General features: G+C 37.1%; 2 protein-coding genes across 5 annotated transcripts; one reads left to right on the top strand and one right to left on the bottom strand.

The window, feature by feature from the left end:
* The first annotated feature begins 3,465 nt into the window (after positions 1-3,465).
* LOC132196002 (uncharacterized protein K02A2.6-like) lies at positions 3,466-8,094 on the top strand. Of its 2 annotated transcripts, XM_059618362.1 has the most exons (8): positions 3,466-5,596; positions 5,801-5,921; positions 5,985-6,174; positions 6,232-6,389; positions 6,474-6,637; positions 6,731-6,935; positions 6,993-7,154; positions 7,221-8,094. In XM_059618362.1, exons 1-8 carry the CDS (start codon positions 3,694-3,696, stop codon positions 7,696-7,698), a joined length of 3,381 nt encoding a protein of 1,126 aa, XP_059474345.1. In that variant the 5' UTR covers positions 3,466-3,693; the 3' UTR covers positions 7,699-8,094. The 2 variants fall into 2 exon arrangements, with proteins under 2 accessions (XP_059474345.1, XP_059474344.1); XM_059618361.1 differs by having other exon boundaries at positions 6,993-8,094.
* Positions 8,095-17,492: 9,398 nt separating this feature from the next.
* LOC132196058 (uncharacterized) lies at positions 17,493-23,277 on the bottom strand. Of its 3 annotated transcripts, none has more exons than XM_059618446.1 (11): positions 23,182-23,277; positions 22,731-22,837; positions 22,594-22,672; positions 22,333-22,541; positions 22,107-22,279; positions 21,924-22,053; positions 21,653-21,869; positions 21,319-21,602; positions 21,023-21,250; positions 20,880-20,958; positions 17,493-20,820 (listed from the first exon to the last, which is right to left on the bottom strand). In XM_059618446.1, the coding sequence occupies exons 9-11, from the start codon at positions 21,179-21,181 to the stop codon at positions 17,540-17,542; spliced, it is 3,519 nt and encodes a 1,172-aa protein (XP_059474429.1). In that variant the 5' UTR covers positions 21,182-21,250; positions 21,319-21,602; positions 21,653-21,869; positions 21,924-22,053; positions 22,107-22,279; positions 22,333-22,541; positions 22,594-22,672; positions 22,731-22,837; positions 23,182-23,277; the 3' UTR covers positions 17,493-17,539. The 3 variants fall into 3 exon arrangements, 2 of the variants coding, with proteins under 2 accessions (XP_059474429.1, XP_059474430.1); XR_009441726.1 differs by having other exon boundaries at positions 20,768-20,820; positions 20,880-20,954; positions 21,025-21,250; XM_059618447.1 differs by lacking the exon at positions 17,493-20,820.

The raw sequence follows: 23,277 nt of genomic DNA, 5'->3' as shown, positions 1-23,277 counted from the left end.
TGACGACTGAGAGCTTTGACATTTCCACCTGCACCCATTAAATGGACTTTGATGATGAAATTCGATCGATTTAAAGCTTTTATACCTGCGTGGGATTATCCGAGCGGTGCTGAGGGCTTCTCTCTCTGTTGAATGTTTGCACAACTCTCAGTGCCTCGTCTGCTTCCATTCCGCGATCTCTGCCAGAGAATATTATTATTTGGGATTCTGGAGAAACAGCAGCTGTTCAAATTCGAAGACATCATTATTTCGCCGCTTGTTTTGATCAACACGTGTTTGAAAGTACCGGAGACTAAACTGTATGTTTGAGTCTGAAATTTTATGATTGAATTAAAGGAAGAGTGGGGAAGGGAGGGTTTGTTCAGAAATCTCCCCCTCTCCAAAATGTCAGCTGTTTCTGTTTAATTATGTTAGGTGAATTTTTTAAATTCATCTTACAACATGGATTACGATTTAATCTAGTTGAAAACAGCAACTGCGTTCACAACCCTTGCATCAAACTTCAAACCTCAGGAACAGTAAGTGTTTTTAATCGATAATTCTTATGTTTGAAAATTGAAAACGAAGGTTCACGCTTTGCATAGTGGCCATGGAATGGCTATGTCGTGGCCGTGGCATGGCTATGTCGTGGCCATGGCGTGGATATGGCGTGGCCATGGCGTGGATATGGCGTGGCCATGGCGTGGGCGTGGCCATGGCGTGGCCATGGCGTGGCCATGGCGTGGCCATGGCGTGGCCATGGCGTGGCCATGGCGTGGCCATGGCATGGATATGGCGTGACCGCATATGTCATGAGAATTCCGTCAGATAAATTAATGTGCAGCGAAGTGTGATTTCCAATGAGAACCTCAACCTACTGTTTATTTTTTTACTGTCTTAATTGATATTTTTTAATATCGCATGCAGCTTTAGTTTACATGCTTTTATTTTGTTGTAAAATCTCATTTTTTTAAATATAAAACATAATTATGTAGTATAATAATTACGAATTGAGAAGAATCAATAAAAAATAAATTGGAAAACTTAATTTTGATTATATCTTAAGATTTTAATTATCATGAAAAAAATCAATCGTTTATTTTATATGGACAATCAAATGCGTGCTATTTGGAAATAACTGGAAAATTGTCTAAAAACTTATTTTTGCAAGTTCGGTTTACAGGTTAAGTTTCCATTACAGTATTTAAAGTTGTTAACGATTTGATGTAATTTAAAAAAAAAATACTAATAGTGCGTATGAAGTAATTAAGAAAACGCCTCAATTTTGTCCAAGGTAGCCTAACAAGTTGGTCAGTCTGGGTATGTGACCACTCTGTGACCAGTGACTATAAAAAAGTTACCTTTCATTTCTTTCAGAAAATCGGAAATCCCATAAAGTAACATGAGGCATTTTCAAAACGAATACGCTAAATTTGATCGGTCGAATTCAAACTACTCCACAAAAAACTTTTCAAATATGTATAAGCTGATGAACATAAATTATTTCAAAATTAATATATTAATGCAAAAAAAAATTGAAACTGCTGGGCTTTTCGAGTGTTAATATTATTTGTGTTCAACAGAACGTGATAATTTAAATTGGAAAATTCAATCAAGTTTTCCGATTCGAATTATATGTTTAAATAGGTTTATTGAGACAGACTTTCCCATTAATGTTTTTGATAAAAATAAATAAATAAACAGCGTGTAGTGAAGTTTTTTCTGAAGTTTTGATATTTTAGAGGAGTGCAAAAGTTTGTTGGCGCTTTAAGGTTTTTGAGTTTGGTGCCGATTCTTCGTTTTTCTCCTTCTTCTGAATGAGAAACTGCTGCTCAAGTCTCGGGGCGGCCCATTTATAGAAACTGCGAAACATTTTCCCGTCGGTCTTGTGTGCTAATTAAGGCGCACGTCTCTGTTTGCCAGCGCGCGAGAGAGAATTTAATTAAATGAAGCAGAGAGGGCATTATGAGGTTTATCGTTCGCCAAGAGCAAGCTTTTAATCTTTGCTCTTCTTTTTGCGCTGCAGCCGCGATAAAATATTATAAATTTGCCAAGGACTTATCTTTCTGCAACCTTGTGTGCAACACCGCACACAGTGTGAGCTGCTGGTATTCGATCGAGCCCCGTCGAGAGATAGCCGCGGTGGCTCATTACACCGGCCCGATTTATCACAAAGGCCAACAAAGCGCGCGCGCCCCTTGTTATCGCCACTGCAGCAAACAAACACCCCTAGCTAAATAATTATCGCGAGTGCATTTCCCACTTGCACCGGCCAGCAATTTATTTATTTCTAATTGTACCACAAACAAGGATAATTTAATCCCGACTTTTCTCCATATTCATAATTTTCGATCTCTTCGCCAATTACTGGAATTTTTCACTGCAAAATTACAATAAACATTTTGCAATAGAGTCTGGAATAATTTTCCTGTAAAAATTGAAGACTTGAAGACATATTTTAATCATGTTTAAATTAAACAACTATTGAAGACGATTCAAAAATTTTTAAAATTACTATGGAAATAGCTCTCAAATTTTATTAAGAAAAGACGCCTGAAAAAAATAAGGTACTCCGTCGATTTGTGGCAGAAAAAGTTTATAAAAAAAAGGTTTGAAATTTTAGAGTTTTTGTAGATTCAATTGTTTCGTATCGTAAATTTTTCACATTTCAGTAAAATTATAATTTTCTGAAAAACTTAACCCAATTACAAAGTCAATTATCGAGGAAGGAAAATTAATCAAAATATAAAACAAATTCAACTGTCTTTCGTCACGACAATTCAAGGTGCAGAGTTTTAATTTGGTTTTTTCCTTAAAGACATTTTTGGTGTCACGCAATTGCGTCTCGAGCAAGGGGTTGGAGGGTGACCTGATTTTGTTGGGAGAGAAATACGCCGCGAGAATGAAATGACAGGCGCAGATATTCTCCATAATGCATGCAAAAGCAATCGCTGTGTGCCATCGGAATGGGAAAGAGTGCAATCAAATGGCGCTTGCGAATGTATAAGAGGGAAGAAAAAAAATGGAATTTCACTCTCTGCGTTTTCGTTCCGCTCGCACGTTGCAATTAATCCAGCGGTGCACACATGCAGCGGCGTGGAAGTGATTTGTGGATTAATTTTGCACAGCTTGTTCGTGCCTCGGCGGCGACATGCAAAGTGCATACATATCTGACCGGCTGCGTCTACCTCTATTTTCCCCTCTGGTGCGTCAAGCTAGTTGAACTCGAAAGTCACCACGGCGTATTCCTAATGACACGAAAATTAATTTTCTTCCACGTGGATTTTGCGTGGCAATACTTTTTAAGGCTCTAAATATGCATAAAAGAAATAAGATTCAAATATTTTTATTGCAAATAAATATTAATTAAAAAGTGCTATGTCTGAAAAAGAGTAAGCATAGCACTTTTCTATTGGCATCAAATTGGATCTCCCGCCAAGGCGCAGCGCAGCGCGTTTACCTTTTGTTTTGGGTTAATAAAAAGTTAGTAGAGAACAAGCAAGTAAACTCGAAACAAGCCAAGTTTTATTCAAGTGAAAAGGTGCCCTTATTTAGGTTACGCAAGCCAAAAGAACCTAAAAAGCAAGCATAATGAGAAGAATAAGTTGTGTAGATTATATTTAGGTAATGAGTTAAGAGTTATTTCAAGTGGCGACGAGGATATTCGAACAAAGCTGAACAGTGTGCTTATCACCATGTGCTCTGATTTAGATTATGGCCGACAGCCCAGAAGAAACATCGTTTATTGATCTGTCCGAAACGTGTCCATCACCGCTCTTTTTGGACGTAGCAGAAGATAGTTCGCCAGGAAACAGCTTGGAGAACATTGTAGAAGAAGAAGTCGAGGGTGAAGAGCTCAATGAAACAGGTGGACTAACCTTTGACGAATACACCGACCGATGGGACTTGTATTTTGAAGACCAAGGGATTGAAGACGTAACAAAGCAGAGAAACGCATTTCTGACGAATATGGACAGCAAAACTTATACCCTGATTATAAATTTGCTGAAACCTAAAAAGCAAGCAGAACCAACTAAGTCTGTCCAGAGGGATAGATTCCATGCCAGAGTACAGCAACCTGGAGAGCCAGCCATAGAGTTTATTACGGAGTTGTCAAGATTGGCAGACAAAGCTCAATTCAAGGAGAGAGACGAAGCAATGGTGGCCAGGATGATATCTGGTTTACGTGATTTGAAGTTAAAGGAGAGCCTTCTCCTTGAACCAGATGACAAGTTGACAGTCGAGTACGTGTCAACGAGGATTTACGCACATGAGCGAGCAGAGGCTGCGGCAAAGGAGTTGTCTGGTGGTCAAAAGGGATCGCTGCACCAAGTTGTGCAGAAAAAAGCACCTGACAAGGACCGCCAGCCAAATTGGAAAAGAACAAAAGGTGGGCTGTTGGGCCATTATGAAGAAATGCAGAAAAACAACCAGTGTTTCTGCTGTGGAAAAACAAGTCATATGAGGGATGACTGCAAGTTGAAGAAAAAGTTGTGCCAATTTTGTGGGCGAATTGGGCACCAAGAAGATGTCTGCTACACCAAGAAACTAAAGCAGAAAAGCAAAACGACTCATCACTTGGATAATGAAGAAAACTCAAGTGAAGAAAGTTCTAGTGAAGAAGACGAGGGAGCCAAAGGAGGTGCTCGAAGACAAGAAGAAGCAGTCACAAACTACCTTTTGAAAATGGAGACTAAATGCGAGAAATTGTCCGGTAAGAGAATTTTTCTAGACATCCAATTGAATGGGCAAACTTTGCCAATGGAACTTGACACTGGAGCCTCATATTCACTGATTGGAGGGCAAACGTTCAGTGAGTATTTTCCAAAAGGAGCTCAGTTGCAGCCATCGAATGTAAAAATGAAGCCTTGGGGTGATGGCCCTGAAATTAGAGCAGCTGGTGCATTAATTGTGCCCATTTGGCTACAAGGAAGAGAAGAGCCAGTTCAGCTTGAACTGCTAGTGATGGAGCAACCTGGGCCAGCTTTAATTGGACGGAACTGGTTTGAAGAACTGGGTGTAGAAATGAAAATTCCAAGAGTGATTGCAAGAGAAAATGTGAAGGCGGAGAAAGTGAAAAAGAAGAAAAAGAAAAAGAGGAAGAAAAAGCATAGTGCAAGTGTCTTCAAGATGGAAAACATTCCTGAAGAATTTCAAGATTTGAGTGAAGTATTTTCGCCTGGGCTTGGAAGGTTCAAGGGCCCCCCAGTGCGAATTGAATTGAAGGATGGAGCAAAACCAATACAACGAAACGCTCGCCAAGTGCCATTTGCACTTGTTGAGAAAACAGAAAAGGCTCTGATTGAGCTGGAAGAAGCAGGAGTAATCGAGCAAACTTTGTCATCTGATTGGGCCACGCCGATAGTAGTGGTCGAGAAAGGTGACAAGGTGCGAATTTGTGCCGACTACTCGTCAACCGTAAATCCGCAGATCAAGCGCTCAGATTACCCGTTACCAACATTAGACCAACTGCTGAGTAAAGTGAAGAAAGGATTCCATTTCACCAAAATTGATTTAGCCGAGGCATACCTCCAGTTTGAGGTGGACGAGGAGTCGTCCGAAATTCTGACCATAACTACCCAGAGAGGACGATTCAAATTTCGAAGAATGCCACCAGGTATCTCAGTTGCCCCTCCAATTTTCCAAAAAAAAATTCATGCAAAAGTTGCTAAAATTCCTGAAGTATTTGTTTACTTCGATGACCTGTTCATCTGTGCAGCTACAAAAAAAAGATTAACAGAAGCAACCCGAGAAGTGTTACAAATATTTCTAGAAAGTGGTTTGAAAGTGAAACTTAGCAAATGTGAATTTAATGTTACAGAACTGGAGTACCTGGGCTATTTGTTTACTCAAGAAGGAGTGAAACCTACTAATGAGAAGATCAAGGCCATTCAAGAGATGCCTGCCCCGAAGAACCTCGATGAGCTACGAGCCTATCTCGGGTATATTAACTATTACGATAGGTTTTTCCCGAAAAAGGCTGAAATGTTCCAACCCCTCTATAGGTTGCTGAAGAAAGGGGCGCGTTTCTATTGGTCCACAGAATGCCAAACTGCCATGGAGGAGGCAAAAAGAATTGTGAGCAAGCAGGCAGCCCTAGCATACTTTGACCCAAGCAAAGAGGTGATACTAGCATGTGACGGGAGTAACAAAGGAATCGGTGCAGTGCTCAGCCAAGTGGAACAGGGAAAAGAGGTACCTATCATGTTCATTTCAAGATCATTGAAGAAATCTGAGTTAAATTATTCGCAGATTGATGTGGAGGCTCTATCCATTGTCTGGGCTGTCAAGAAACTGAAAAAGTTTTTGTGGGGACGTCAGTTCACGATAATCACTGACCATAGGCCTCTTCTTGGTATTTTCAGCCCTGGAAAACCATTATCTGACCACTTACCAGCAAAACTCAAGAGGTATTACTTATTCCTTCAGGATTTCGACTTTGAAATTGTGCATAAGGCGGGCAAATCACACTGTAACGCGGATGTCCTTTCTAGGCTGCCTTTGGAAGTTGTTGAGGAGGATCAAGATGAACTTTTCTGTGGAGAAGCCAAAATTTGTTTCATGGACTTGCTGAACCCAACGTTGACAGTGGACAGATTTAAAGAAGAAGCAAAAGTCGACGAAGAACTTTCTGCAATCAAGCCTCTTCTGTTGCAAGGTAGAAATGCAGCAAGCCTACCTGAGTCACTAGCTCATTATAAAAATCGTTGGCAAAACCTGCGGGTAAATAATGGAATGGTTTACTTTGCAGAGAAAGCAGTGGTGCCGCAAAGCCTGCGAGAGAAAATTTTGTGCTTGCTTCACTCGAACCATTTCGGAGAGGTCCGAACAAAATCACTGGCCCGTCAATATTTCTGGTGGCCAGAAATGGACCTAGAGATTTCAAATTTGTGTGCAGCCTGTGAACCATGCAGACTGTTCAACAAGGCGCCAAACAAAGCACCTATTATTCCATGGTCCGTACCACACCGTCCATGGAGCAGAGTGCATTTAGATTTTTTTGAACTTTCCAGGGGGAAAACATTCATTATTGGAGTTGATGGGCTATCTGGATGGATGGATTGTGAGCGAACAAGAGGAATGTCAGCAGACGACGTGATACTCTTCTGTAGAAAGAATTTCCGATTCCAGGGATTGTGTGACGTGATTGTTGCTGACAATGGGCCCGCATTTAGGTCAGCAGAATTTGAAAGTTTCTGTAGTGATAATTCTATAGAAATTGTATATTCTCCACCTTACAGCCCTGCTTCAAATGGTGTGGCAGAAAAAGGTGTCCAGACAGTGAAAGCCTTCCTCAAGAAAGTTAGTGGTGATGAAAAGAAGTTGGACAGCTTTTTGTTGGGCCAAAATTCTTGTCCTAATCCCACTACTGGCATCGCAGCAGCAGAATTCAACCTTGGCCGAAGGCCTCAGACGGTCATCGACAAAGTGCACCCAGATCAACAACACATAAGACGACAAATTGAAAGGGAGAAGAGGGCAATCGCCGCAGTCACAACTAAGCCTCGGGGAGGAGTTGAGGGTCAAGAAGTGGCGTTCCGACAATTCACAGGAAGAGATAAGTGGGTCCCTGGGCAAGCAGTCCGACTACTGGGCCCTCGTCGTGTGAGGGTGAAAGATGGAGAGGGAATTGAGCGTGAGAGGCACTTGGACCAGGTGAAATTTCAGCCACCTCTCAGGCGCTCATCGAGAGTGAGAAAAAAATTAAATCAGACTTAAGTGAGTTTAAAATTGCTAACCATTTTGCTATTATTTGCCACTGATACAATAATTGTATAATTTAATTTGAAGTGCTATGCTGTAATCCAACATTAATTATCAAAATTGTAATTTTGATCTGCCTCTGGAGGTTTGCTATGTCTGAAAAAGAGTAAGCATAGCACTTTTCTATTGGCATCAAATTGGATCTCCCGCCAAGGCGCAGCGCAGCGCGTTTACCTTTTGTTTTGGGTTAATAAAAAGTTAGTAGAGAACAAGCAAGTAAACTCGAAACAAGCCAAGTTTTATTCAAGTGAAAAGGTGCCCTTATTTAGGTTACGCAAGCCAAAAGAACCTAAAAAGCAAGCATAATGAGAAGAATAAGTTGTGTAGATTATATTTAGGTAATGAGTTAAGAGTTATTTCAAAAAGAACGAAAAGTAGTAAATGGAATAGACCAAAACTACAATTTGTGAAAGGTTTTAAATGCAAAGCGATGTAAAGCACGCTTTTTAAAAAAGGTGTAAAGCAAAAACTTATATATAATTTGTGTGTTTATAAATCATTTAATTGTAAGATGTTCTATGATTTAAATTAGGAACAATTTCAGCGACTTTTGAAGTTAATTTGAAAAAAAAAATAAGAGGCAAACATTGGGATTGGATAAAAAAAAATTGGAATCCAATATTTTTTAAAGGAAATTCTATTTCATATGTTCACTCTAATTGTAAGTAGTTTTTAACAAAAGTTGAAATTTTAAAATATCTTTTTTAAATATACTCAAGTGTAGATTTGAGCAAATATTTATCATTTTATTTCATAATAAAAAAATTTTTGGTGGAAAACTTTTATTTTCACAGCTCTGAAAACAAGATGGATTTATATTTTTTTTTATACTTTAGGTGACCTTTTCAGTATAAGGGCTTCTCTATTTACTTCTTCTCCCTTTTCAACCAACATAAAAGTTTCACTTGATCTCCCCCTCTTGAATCCTCTGCAGGCGTCCAGTTTGAGGTCTGGAAAATCCTTTTTCCGAATGCAAATCTGGCCCGACTTGAATGTCCCTATCTATCCGTTTTATTTCGCGTGTCGGCTACAGATAAAGTTGTTTATTTTTATTCCTTTTGTGTGTGCACTCGTGGAATGGAAGACTTGGGAAAGCAGTTTGTCCCTTGACACAGAATGACAAGTTTCGCTTGCTCGCAAAAAGGCTTGCTTATATTCATCGCGGCGGCAGCGTGTGTCAAACTTCTCCAAATCACTCGCCATTCAACTCTGCTCTTCTTTGCACCAAACCCACCACTAATGTCCACACGTACGCGCTTGTATTGCTCCGAAGAGGAAATTTCAGCTCAGTTGACTTTTTCCTCCTCCTCCTCTGCGAATGTTGCCACGGTTCCCTGACCATCATTTCAATTTCACGCCAAATTCGGTTTAATCCTTCCCTCAACTCGAAAAAAAAATAGACCAATGAAACTTTTAGAGTTTTCACATTCTTTAATTTTTTTGGTCCCTTTATATAGGTTCTCTTTACTTCAGTTGATGGAAATTTTGGGGAAAAAATTTAACTATGGTTTCTTGTTGTGAATAATTTCTTGAACCGATAGGAAAAAAATTGTAATTAATAATTTCGCGCATTAATTTGCATTGAACTTGCACTGCGCCTTAAAATTTTTATAAACTATGCGGTTTTTTGGTGGTTTATTTTTAATGAAATGAAATTATTGGCAGTTTTTTTTTTATTTTGACCCACTTTTGGCATGGGTCAACCAATTTGGATAAAATTTGGCAGGCCGATTCCTTTAGGTGTATAGAGATAAAGTTTCAAAGGATTTTGAAAAATTCTCAAAATTGCCTACTTTACAGGGGCTCAAAGTTAGGCATTTTTTTAAAAGGAGATTTTGAAAATCGAAAATATCTCGGTTTCTGTTAGAGATACGCTAAAAAGTATAATAACCAAAGTTGTTGGGATTGAGACGACCTACAACTTTACTATGGTGCCCAAAGTCGTAAGTCAAAGTTCAAGGTCACTTTTACCATAATTAATTTTTAAATTTGCTGCTGAAGTGCCTAGTACATCGATATTTTTAGTTTCAAAATAGCCAAAAGTTGCGTATGTTAGTAGGGAAGAACATATTAAAAATTGGTGATAGTATTTTTTTTAGTTAAAAAGTTATTCAGAGTCAAAGTGTGAAAAACGTGGTTTTTCGAGCATTTATTGTGAAAACTTTCCTTCCATCGGTGATAACTTCAATTGCATTGGATTTAAAACAAAAATCCAGTTACCAAAATGTTTCTGCTGATGTCCTCTTTCAAAATTTGTGTCACACTACTATTTATTTTTTGAAAAGGTCACAGGTCACCGGGGTCAATGAACTTTTGTGACCTGGTCACCACGTGCGATACATTATCTAAAAGAACTTGTCAATGAGATCATTTTTTGTCATTATACATTATGTCCTAACTCTAACAGAAAAAAAGTTATTGACGTTGAAAATAAATTTTCACAAAAAAAGCTCGAAAAACCACGTTTTTCACACTTTGACTCTGAATAACTTTTTAACTAAAAAAAATACTATCACCAATTTTTAATATGTTCTTCCCTACTAACATACGCAACTTTTGGCTATTTTGAAACTAAAAATATCGATGTACTAGGCACTTCAGCAGCAAATTTAAAAATTAATTATGGTAAAAGTGACCTTGAACTTTGACTTACGACTTTGGGCACCATAGTAAAGTTGTAGGTCGTCTCAATCCCAACAACTTTGGTTATTATACTTTTTAGCGTATCTCTAACAGAAACCGAGATATTTTCGATTTTCAAAATCTCCTTTTAAAAAAATGCCTAACTTTGAGCCCCTGTAAAGTAGGCAATTTTGAGAATTTTTCAAAATCCTTTGAAACTCTATCTCTATACACCTAAAGGAATCGGCCTGCCAAATTTTATCCAAATCGGTTGACCCATGCCAAAAGTGGGTCAAAATAAAAAAAAAACTGCCTATTATAATTACAAATCTCCAGTTTAACCTGAAATGGCAAATTTTAGGTTCCCCACTGCAAGTTCTTACAGCTTTTAATTATCAAATTGATTATTTAGATGATTTTCACTGATTTACACATTTCCCGTCTTCCCTAACAAACACTTCTCAATAGTTATAAGGAGGGTAGTTAAATCCGCACGTGTTTAACCACAAAAGTTTTATTAAATTACGTAAGTGAGGCGCGTTCGAAAATCCCCAAAATAGCTGCTCCCTGTAGGGAATTTAAGGAAATCGATTTTGAAACGTGATTGGCAGAAAAAATTGGATTATTTATGCACAGAGACGTGCATGTCAATTTCCTTGTCTGCCGCCAGGAAACTGTCACAGGTCGCCACTTGCATTTGTAATCGGCTGCACTTTTAGGCGTGCAAATGACGTCAGACGACAATTAGTTCCGCGCCAACGGATTTATATCGCGCAGGGTTCGTTGCTGCCACGCTCGGTGGATTTAATTAATGCCGCGGGCAATCATCACCGCAGCTATATAGTTTCAGCCTTCACAAGGGAACATCTCTAGGAAACTTGTTAGGCACATTAAACTTTTTCCTGTGCTTTATCTTGGACCAAAAGAACCAAATATACAAATTATTTAAAATCTGCAATTAATTTATATTCATATCCATTAAAAAGTCGTTGAAAATTATTGAAAAAGTTGTGCTTTTATAAGTTTTTCTGGACTGAAAAGTATCAGGTGAAATTAAAGTGCTAAAATTGAAATTACGTCATATTGGTCATAGATTTTCATATCTCTTATTTTTTTCTGATTTCCTAATTCATTACACGATTTTATGTCAATCTAATTTTGAGAGTAATATAACATATAAATTTAGGATTTTATTAAAACTAGGCGTGGAAAAGTCATACATTTTGAATTTCCACCCAAATCAGTTAGAGGTGTTCCCTTTTGTGTGTAGGACGTGGGTTGCATATTTGTGAACTGCTAAACGTCAATCCCTCTACTAATACATTTTTACCTCGATTCCAATTTCCAATCAGAGATAATGTTGACATGAGAATCAACGACATTTTTTGAATAGCGAGTCTTTTTGAACAGCCGTAACTTTCAAATCGTGTTTTTGATAGAAAAATAATTAGATTTGATTCAGAATTTTTAGACCAGGTTGAATCGTGTTGAATCAACAAGTCTCTGTTCTTCTTCTGAAAAATATCTGCCTATTTAGGTATTTGATTTAATTGTAATATAGTTCCACATTTATATCCTTTACAAATCTAAAACAAAAAATTAAAACCAGTCTTTTTCATTTTATAAAGAAGTAAAATAAATCCTTATAAAATCTGAAACCTAATTTTCATCGTTCAGGAATTATCAAAAAATTATCGTTGAAAAATTAAAATTAAATTTACTTATTCTCAGTTCTTTAATTAAAAATATTCCAAGTAACATTTCACCACTTTGTGGTAAAAAAAGGATTATTACAATGGGGAAAATGCGCACATTTTTCACAAAGTCTCTTATAATAATTTTGCTAATTAGCAACGCGAACTTGCTGTATAAAAGCAACGACCTCACAGCACAACAATCTCATGTTCTTTACCTGCAGCCGCACTCGCAGCCAAAGAGATAAAAACAATATGCAATTTGTGCACACCGAGAGCAAATTAGCGCAAATGCTGTGCCGACTGCGGGTGTACGAGTGCAAAGAAAAAAATGCCGTGCTGCAACCAGCTGCACACACACACACAAGGATGGAAGAAAAATGATGTTTGCTGCACCGTGCACGAACGTCGCAGACCATGAACCGCAAAAGCCACTGCAATTTTCCTTTTTGTTTACTATTTGCTCGTGCAATCTTTCCTCCGTTTTTCCCGTGACAATCTTGATCAACCCTTACACTTAAAACTTTCAGGGACTAATTTTTCCTGCATTTTCTATTTTTGCTCTAAATATGACTTCAAGCAAGGCTTTGAAATATAATTCTGGATTTTTTATGATTATGATTAATTATGAGCTGCATAAATATGCACTAAAAAGGTAAAATTAAATATTTATTATTTATTGCGGGAAAAGAAAAACAATTAAAAAAAAATAATAATAAGAAATGCGAACGATCTGGGCATGTTATGGAAGGACTTTGATTTATTAGTTACTAAATCAATTGATAACTAAATTTTCAGTTTCTGACCAACTTGTGTGTGTTTTTTTTTAATTATTATAAATCGGAGTATGTTGGGCAAGCATAGCAAATTTTGTATGGAAAGTAAGCTTTTTGTATTTAAAATGACGCGTTTAATATTTATCCAAACAAAACCGAAAAACAAAAGTGACTGATTTGAAATCCTCCATCAATATTTTTGTAAACAAATCGTTAATGGAAGAATAAAAATTGCGATTAATTCCTGTAATCCAAGGCAACAAGGAAAAGTTGTGCATTTATTTCTCTTTAAATAATTGCTATGCCGAGAAGCAACTTTAATCCGGGCTGTACAGCCGATATGGCTGATTTGTGATATTTTGTGGAAACAGAGAGAACGGAAAAGAGGACAGCGTCGGATTACATGCATCGATTTGCAAAAGCGAGTGCAAAGAAGTGTGTGTTGCAAGGACTCGTCTATCGTGCAAAGTCCTTGGTGCGAATCCCGGCTGAGCACACGTTCGCCCCTAATTGACCTGGGAAAGCACCACTGCGGAACAGTGCGGAAATTCCCTCCCCCTCATAAAATGAACGAAGAAAAGAAGGAGGTTTATCATTTTTGAATGCAAATTCTAATGAGCAACGACAACGATGCTCATAACTCACGCCGTCTTTGTCAAGTGTGACAAACAAGTTCCATAAAAATATGCCAAACACACACATATTTCTTCTACTTTTTGTGCCGTAAACAATTTTGTTTGCTTACTGAACTTCTCCTGCCATAAAAATGTTTTATGTAGTATATATTTTGTATCATGTTTACCAAAATGCTGAGTTTTTTTTATATTTATAGTAAGGCTAAAGAAAAAAATTTATTTTTTTACATTTTTTTAATTAGATTGTTGATTGGTAGCATATTAACAAAATTAATGATAATTTGAAGGCTAAAAATTAGTTTTTGTTCAAATTCATAAATCAATGAAGTCTTATGTGCATAGAAAATAATAATAATAATAGCAGTTTAAAATAACATAATTAATTAAAATAAGATAATGAAATGCTAAATACTGTAAATTAGACAAAAAACTTTTGTAACAAAGTTGGCAATTATACGAAAGATGAATCTTAAAAATGCTTTCTCATTTTGACTTTAAATGAGTCAAAGTATAAATTATTTAAAAAAAGAGAATAATTTGGAATTTAATTCCAAGGGTTTTTGTTGATTCTGAAGCACTTTTCTTGAGATCACCTGAAAAGCACAGTATTCTGAATAGGTCATGTTAAAAAAAAATACCTTTATTTTTACCCTCTTTAAAATAAAATCCTTTTTTGCTGTATACTAATTGTAAGAGGAGCTCTTCACTGATCAACATATTTGAAATCCGAATAAGGAAAAACTGCTGTCAGAGCAAATCACTCTGAAAGCTCTTCAGATTTTTTGTTAAATGTTTGTGTAAAAAAAAATGTGAAACGAATCATCAAGAGATTTTAACCATTAACGTCAACGAAAGGTAAAAATAAAAATGAAATTTCTTCTCCTGCCAGCGTTAATGCTCATTCATAAAACAAAACAAAAAAAGCTCCCTTTAAATATGTACTTTTAAAGCGCGCGCGTCTGTATTGCCGTGGAGGAGCCATTATGTGTGTCTCAAAGTGCCATTCGGAAATACTTTTTCCGAGCGAGAGCTGGGTCGAATGCAAAAAAGCATCTCTTCCTCAACTCGACGGGAAAAACGACTTTTATTTTATGAAGTGCTATATATGTGTGTGCAGGGTGTGCTGCAAATAACACCCCCATAAAATTGAAGCCGGCAGCTCTCTTTGGCCGGGAATTTATTCGCGCAAAGTGGCTGTTTGCATTTTACTTTTATATGCGCGCACACGTGTGTATGTGTGCGAGAGTCTCGTCGTGGCTTCTCGATATTGCACCCGACGACAATTCGCGTGTGCACTTTGCAGCTGCATGTTATGTGTGTGAGAGAGAGAGAGAGACCAACACAATTTGCATGCACAGTCCGTTCTGCCCAGAGGAATAAAAGCCAATTGCGGGATTCGCTGTTTAAATGCACCCTGCATATCTCTCGCGTGTGCATTCCGCTCTCTCAAGGTTCCGGAAAATGCATATAAGTGTGCAATTGTACTTGGGTTCTGTGAAATGAGGGAAATGTAAACTTCCTGTCTCTATGTAAATAAGGAAAAAGCCGCAATCTATTTAAATGAAATGGATAACTTTAAAAAAGTAGATTGCAAATCGACAAAAGGAAAATAATTTTATCTCTGGTCAGTTATTTGAAAACAAATTTCACCAGCTATTTTTATCATGTATGACTTGAGTAGAATAAACAATAATAATAAATATCTCAAAAAATTTCCATCAAATTGTGTTGATGAAATGAGATTAAATCAAATTTTCACTTCAACCCTCTCTTGCTAATATTTTTAGTAATTAAACCCCATATGTATAATATATATTTTTTTGTTAGCCTGGATGTTAGCACAGAAAAATTGGTCTTGTAGATATTGAAGGATGCCTCTTGTGTTCTGAGCTGAAAAGGTTTTTAGTAAAAAAAATTATCCGGTTATAATCTCTTTTGTCCCCAAGCTTCTTTTGATGTCGGATATTTTAGCAGACCTTCTCATTTTTCCAAATTTATAAATTACAATTTTTGTATTTAATGACATGAGAAGAATAATCAATAATGATATGTAATAAAAATTCTAACCCTCAAACTGGAAAATTCAAAAAAACAATTTTTACTGCTGGCTTGTGTTCAATTTATTATCACAATCAAAAACCATCTTGATGAGTCTAATATAAAAATTCAGAATATGTCTTAAGCTCGCGGTCGCCACAAATCAGGTCAATTTACACTTCTGGTTTTGATGTAAGACAAACTAGAAAAGTTCTTCATTCTAACGAGGGATAGAAAACTCGCACCCATTCAAAAGTTGCAATCGTTCAAACACAGTCATTTTTAACAGTGGGAAAAATCACGTCCTGCAAAAATCTCAACTTACTTAAAAATGCAATTAGACGAGTTGGGAGAAAACAAACAAGACGAATCCAACTCGTTAGCTGATTCTGACTGTGACAATTTGTTTATCATGGAAGACGTCAAATAAATAGAGTGTAAAAATTGAAGGGTTTCTCCGTCGTCGCAGCTCTTGTAAGTTTCTTTTCTGCTGACTCTCGCCTTTGAAGTCGCAACAGAAAGTAGTGCTAATAGAGTTGTGTGTGTGAAAGCGTTTTGCTTCTTGCTGATTGATTAAAGGGGAAACTTTGCTGAAAAATAACGAGCCAACATCAGAGAGGTGAGAAAAGTCCCAAGAGAACGCCAAAGTTTATCAACGGGTGGTGCAAAATAAAAGTGCTGTTTTTATACTGTCGCACGTTTGTAGATCATGTGAAGCAAATCAATCACCCATTTTACTTTTGCTATATTCCCACATTTATTTTTAAAATTTCAGCAACTTCAAGGCCCTCTCCAGCTATGTATTACGCTTAAAAATTGGACGCAAGAAATATTTTTGGTCAGAGAAACCCCCATGCCGTTTGCGCGACCGCGCGGGGTCAGGCGCTATTTGAAATAGGACGAAAACACGCGCCTTTTCGTGAACGCGGGGTGTCTCCAGTGGTGTCTCCTGCTTGGAGACGGCAGCCGTGCGCCGTGAATGGCCGAGCCAGTGGTCATGCGCTTGGCACTTTCTTTCAGCCGGCAGCTCGGGCAGCAGCAACAAGAGTGCGGCGAGTGAGCGAAAAGCCAAATTTTAGACTCTCGCGCGAATGCAACTTTTTTAAGTTCGCGTTAATTTAGAGTTTTCATATTTTCAGCTTTGGTAATAAACTTATTCAATAACCTGATATTTAAATCTTTTTAATAAATATTGATCTGGAGCGTAGTTATTCACGTTTCCGCAAGAATTTTGTTCTGGTAATTTTAAAAATAGAGAAAAAATTTTAAAAATATAAACCCTATAAGATGCCAATTAAATTTCCTGCAAATTCTTTCACTGGCGTGATGACGTCAGAATTGTTTTTACTTGCGTGTGGAAGACTCAAAGTCAAAATTTAATTTTTTCGCATAGAAATAAATTTTTAGGAATTTTTTCAAGATAGCCAATCGATGTAAAATTTAATTTTGACCCTGACACTCAATTTTCACACACAAACACTGAGCCGTTTTTAAATAAAAAAAATAATATATAATAGGACCCCCAACTGCAGACGTAGACGAGTGGCGCGTTGTGGAAAACAAGCTGTCATTTGAAAACGGCTGAATATTTTTTAATGAAATTCGGATTCCAGAGTTAAAATTAAATTTCCAATTTCGTCCTATTTCAAATAGCGCCTGACCCCGCGCGGTCGCGCAAACGGCATGGGGGTTTCTCTGACCAAAAATATTTCTTGCGTCCAATTTTTAAGCGTAATACATAGCTGGAGAGGGCCTTTCATAGAAATTAATGGGGCATATTATTTTAAAATTAATTTTTTGTGGAACTCGCATGTTGATGAATTTAATATGTCATATTAAGAAAGTTTAGCAGTTTAAACCTAAACTAAATGGTTTCAAATCGAGGAATAGTTCCATCAAAAAGTTCCAAATTATGTTTTTCTGCCCCATGAGCAAACATTATGCATTGGGATGTTAAGTAAATAAATAAACAGTTTATATTATTTTAATAATTTGTAATTAAATCTTTCTTAAAGTGTAAAATCCTTACAGATCACTCCAACATGTTATATGCATGTAATTGTTCCCTGACGTGAACGTCATTTATTAATTGAAAAGCGGTTTGCCCTGCTACATCTGGCACTGCAGCATTGACGCCACTTTCAATAAGGAACTTACATAGTTTGTAATTTCCCAATTTAGCCGCAATATGCAGTGCAGTTTCGTTCCTTTTGGTCAGTTGCCTAATCAGTAAGGAATTTATTTTGTTCAAATATTCTGATATTGCTAATGCCTCCTGATGATTGGTATTACTAGCGGAAAAATGTAGACAGTTCCAACCATTTTTGTCCACCGAGTCCGTTTCAACACCCTTTTCACATAACCAAAAGCAAAACGCCGCATGACTAAATCCTGCAGCATAATGGAGCACGGTTCTATTTGTCTTGGTTTTTTGCTTGATCAAATCTCCATTATACTGATGTAGATATTTAAAATCGTCTTTGAAATATCTCTGACATCCTGTCAACAAGTGCATGACGTTTTCACCTTCATTGGTCAATGAGTTAATGAGCTCAGGATCGATATTAACTAACATTTTGACCATTTCATCATATCCGATACTCGCTGCCATGTGAATTGCATTCCATCCGTCACTGTCCACGGCTCTCAAATCCAGGCCTGTTGACACCATCAACCTTTCAAATGCTTTCCTGTCTGCTGCCCAATTTTGAGCAGCGATGTGAAGCAACGTACTTCCATCAAGCGTTACATCCTTGATAAATTCTGGATTTTTTCGTTGAAAATAACAAATTATTCTTTCTGATCTGGAGAAACAAAATGATTTAGCCGCGTAGTGCGCTGCATTCCACCTTTTATAGTCTAAAACAGAGAGGTCAACACTTTCTTCCACTAAAAATTTGCACAATTCATAATTAGCTGCTTTCGCTGCGAAATGCAATGCTGTTTGGCTTAGAGCTGTATGTTGATGAATTAACTGATTGTCCGCCTTGTGCAGAAATGCAATCATGTTACATACATTTTTTTCCCCAGAGGAGTTCTCACTCTCAATTTGAGCTGATAAGTGAACGACGCTTTCACCTGTGTCGGTGAAGAAATGTATAAACCATGGCTCTCTTTTGAGGAAAAACTTGACTAACTCCAAATTTCCAACTTTGACCGCAAGTTGAAAAGCATTTAGTCCATTCATATCACAATAATCCCTCACTTTGAGCCCAACTTTTTTAACCAGCCAGCGGCACATAGCGGTTGCAACTTCAAATTGTGATCCAGCTGCTACCCTCAACAACACAAGTCCGTCAACTGCAAAAGCTTCAGGACGCAGGTCGTGGTACGTTGCGTGCAAAAACTCGGCCACTTCTACAATTTCAAATGACAGGCAGTATTTGAAAATTTCGGCTGCTAATTTTTCAGCAGATTCTGTTTTCATTTTGATGAGTAGTGCCTTCAACGTGTTCAATTTTAAAGGCGGATATATGTGGTTCATGGATCCACTGAAATTAATAAAATAATTCTCAGTAAGCGCACCATGATCAATCAGCAGCTCAACACAATCAACACTATTATTCTTCACTGCAGCCTCTAGAACAAAAGATTCATAACGCGGGTCAAACATTCCTTTGTCAAGCATCAATCTCATCATCTTGTGATAATTCTCTGAAGCTGTAATTATCACAGCGTTCTGTATTATTTCATTTTGACGAGCTAGATCCACCAAGCATAATTGTGCTTGTGTACACTTTTCTTCCAGTGTAGAAAAGAGACCCAAATAATTGTTCCTAAGTGCACTAGCAAGTATTTTGATGACAGTTTCATGAGGTTCTTTTAAACATTCAAATGCGCCTAAATCAAAAAAGCTCAATGCGATAACTTCGCTTTTTTCACAAGCATTCTTAATAATTTCATCACTTTCAGCAAAATGAATTAAGCCCTGTTTTCCAGTCTTCCCAAAAGTGACTTGAGTTTTTAAGATGTTGTACATTGTTGGCAGATTTTCATTGATGATGATTTTCAAGACTTCCGTTTTTCTGGAGTATAAATCATTTTCTACTGATTCAAGGAATTCAGGTTCATCATTCAGCATTGTAGACATTTTTATTTCAACAAACTTACGAACTTGTTGGAACCCTTCTCTGAATAAATCAAAGGGAATCTGTTTTTCTTCTATCAGACAACTGATATAATGTCCAGCGGCAAAGAATTCCGCGAAAGTTTGGTGGACGAATTGGACTTTTTCATCGTGGACAATAACTATTCCATTGTTTTTAGTTTTCAGCGGTTTCGAACTGTAACCGTTGCAAAGGAACTCGGCAGAAAACTCTTCGAGTTCTTTTATACTATCCTCAAGTTCATCCTCAAAACGCGGGTGTTTTTGATCCATATCACTCAAAGCAAGTCGCAATTTCTTGTCAACGATTTTTTTGTAAATGCCATACAAATGCATTCCACTTGAAAAATCGCAATCATTGCTCTCACTTCCAGCAATCAATTTTAAATGAAGAGGGTTGCCAAGAATATCGCCCGATCCAACATGATGGTAGAATTTTATCTGGAGCTTGCACTCTTCTTCGTGTTTATTAGAAATCATCTTGAATAGTTGCATCTGCTGAAAATCACTGAGGGGACGAATGCTAGCCCTTTGAACTTCACCCATTTTGGCAAGAATTGCTTCTTCCTCGTTCGGTCTTGTTGAAATCCAAATTGGAACGTTTCGTTCTACCGCTTCTACAAACAAGTTGAGCACTTGTTCTCGGTGTTTTGGGCAGATTTCGTCAAAACCATCAAACATCAATACAATTCTCTCTTCTGCAATATAATTCTGAACATCTTCCTCTTGGTTTCCTGTTGCATGAGCGACAATAGAGGCAAGGAAAGGTGGTTTTAACTTCATCTTTTTAGCTTCAGAGAAAAACCTGTAGACGCGAAAAAGAACGACTGTGAAAACTTTGAAACCAATTTCTAGTTCTTGTTGCAGTTCAAACGCGATTTCGCGCATCACTGTAGACTTTCCAGATCCTGGGAGTGAAGACAGAAGCCAAATTTTGTTTTCTTTTACTTGCATTGCGTAATTCATCAATGTTGTATAATCGATTGTGTTGCATCCGAAATGACCGACTGTTATGTTAAAGTTGGGTAGGATGAAATTTCTTTCCACCTCTGGAAAAAGCAATAAGTGCGGCAAAGTAGAAACAAGCATTGCTTTCAACTCAGTAGCGCAATTTGGTCTCACAAGTAAATCACTCAGTAACTCTTGCAAGCTTATCGTGCTCTTGATTTCCTCCCTTTTAAAGACGTTTAAAAATGCTTGGATGATATCTAAATTTTTGATTAAAATTAAAGAGTAATAAATGTATTAAAAAGCAGGTCCTATTCACCTTTGTCCTGGAGATAAAATGCTAGCCAGCCGCTATGATTAGTGGCCCTGATGCATTTTTTAAACTTTTCAGTCTCTGCCTAGAATTGTATTTTAATTTATTAAAAATACTGACGAGTAATTTAATTAATTTTCATGAAGTACACTTGCATTGCTGTCCGCAGCCGTGTATTTTGTATCAATAAAAAAAGAAAAGCTTTGGTTTGCCGATCCAAGCGTCGTTTTTTGGCCCCAGAAGTCCATGGATGAAATCACCGACCGATTTAATTTCAATTTCATCGAGGCGAATGCAAACATCTCCATCTTCCCGTTCTAATATCTCGGCAAAAGTAAAGGCCGCAAAACAACCGTAATCATCCCAACATGCATTTTCTGAAAGCAGGCAAATCAATTTAAGTCTTACATTAAAATATAAAAATATAGTTCATTAAATAAAAAACCTAATTTGTTGCAGTAATGATTTAGTCCTGCCTCGTTGAGTTTCGCAGTGATTGTTTCAAATCCAAGATTTTTTATCAAAGCACAATCAAGACTTTTAATCTGATCATTATTCTCGCTTCCTTGATGGAAAATCACTGCGCGTCTTCCTCTGAGCACCGTTTTTGAAATCGGGTTCCACCAATCAAAATTAATCGAACGCGATTCTTCAAATTTGACGCTTTCCACGCTAGGATTTGTCCCTTTGGCATCCGTCCCAGTTCGCGACGAACTTGCTAAGATTTTTCTAAAAGGAATATGCTCATATGAAGGTTATTTAAAAAATGTAAAACTCACTTATCAAGACATGAAAAAGTGAATTTTCTGTCTTGTGAATTCATTTTCAATTCGGGCGTCTGCCCTTGGTTTCGAAACATTGTCGTCTCAGTGTGAATTCTGTTTTGCACACCTGTCAAAAACTTTGTAACACTTTCGTTTTTCCTCATCTCGTTCAACTGATCGCACGAAAATTTCACCATCCAGGTACCTCCGTCATCCCTCTTTGCCGCTGTGGCTGATAAAAAATTAAAATAAGAGTTCCACATTATATAATTTTTAAATTATTAACTCTCAACAGTTGAGTAAAGGATGATCAAATTGCGCGCTTTTGGCTCAAATGAGACTCTGCATGAATTTTTATTTGGCAACTGGCCGTCGTTAGGATTAAAAACTTTGTCATCCACCTTTCCTCTGCAGGGCTGTTATAAACTTAAATTAATTATATATTTTAGTTCAGTTTAAAAGATTTCACCCCAAGAAATATAAATTTAAGGCTCTTAGAAAAAACATGCTCTAAAGAATCAAAAACGTCCTTGGTGTTGAATGTCTCGTATTGATTGAGGTAGTAAGGGGTGTCTGTGTAAATAACCCCGTCTTCATCTCCATGAGACAAAACGTACAAAACGAACACGGATGGTGCATCATCTAAAATGCAATTCAAATTATGTGGATTTTACACACTTGAAAATTAAATCTACCTTCAGAGGCAAAGTATCTTTTTAGTTTATTCTCGTTAGCGAGCAGAGTCAAAAAGTCTTCCTTTCTTGGTGACGACCACTCGCGGAATCTGCAACTCCTTTTTTCTCCAAAAGTTTCCCTCAAATTTTCAACGTCTTTGTTGTTTCCTGGCCGAGGCCAATCCCCTGCGCAACCCTTAAAATCATAGTGCACCACAAACACAAAAACACTTTGAAAGAAAAATTATTAAAACATTTAGTGAGGAAAATATTAATTTTTACTTCTCCCCGTTTTCAACTCCATCTTCAGTCTCAAAGAATCCTAACTTCGCTCCCTCTTGAGGAGAGCGGAGAGAAAATCCTGTGTTCATGTTATGTTTTTTAAACAAGCAATTTTAAGATATTATTTGAACTCTTACCATGCTCGATAGTTGTATCCAGAGTCAAAGAGTTTGGCATTTTAATTCATTTTAGGATATAGCCATAAAAATTCTGGCCACCGAATAATTTGGTCCGTTTTATTTTCCTTCATACACATGCAAAAATTTCATTAGCATAGCTCTCAAAAGAGCATTAAAAATGAGAAAAAATTTATCTAGAATGGAAGTCGTTGTTAATTTTTTTTATTAATATTATTAATTGAAGAAATAATAAATCTGATAAGTAATTGTAAGAAGATCTTGAAATTGATAAAACTTTTTAATTAATCAAATTCTAAAGTAAACGTTTCCAGCTTATGGCCATCAAAATTTCAAAGGTCTAAAGATCTTTCTAAGGGATTCTTGCTTTCTTTAACCAATAAACATTGTATATAATCAAATTTGCAAAAAAAAAAATTAAATCCCTGCTAGAAAAAACAGATATGCTTACCAGCAATGATTGTGCTTCTAAATTTGAGACAAGATGTTCATCTTCTACAATTTTTTTATACCAGTGATTTTTGTTGATGTGCGTTTTATGTTCCAA

The sequence above is a fragment of the Neocloeon triangulifer genome, unplaced genomic scaffold (assembly GCF_031216515.1).
Source record: "Neocloeon triangulifer isolate White Clay Creek 2 clone unplaced genomic scaffold, ASM3121651v1 ptg000011l, whole genome shotgun sequence".
NCBI lineage: Eukaryota > Metazoa > Arthropoda > Insecta > Ephemeroptera > Baetidae > Neocloeon > Neocloeon triangulifer.
This window is presented reverse-complemented; position numbering and strand designations above follow the sequence as displayed.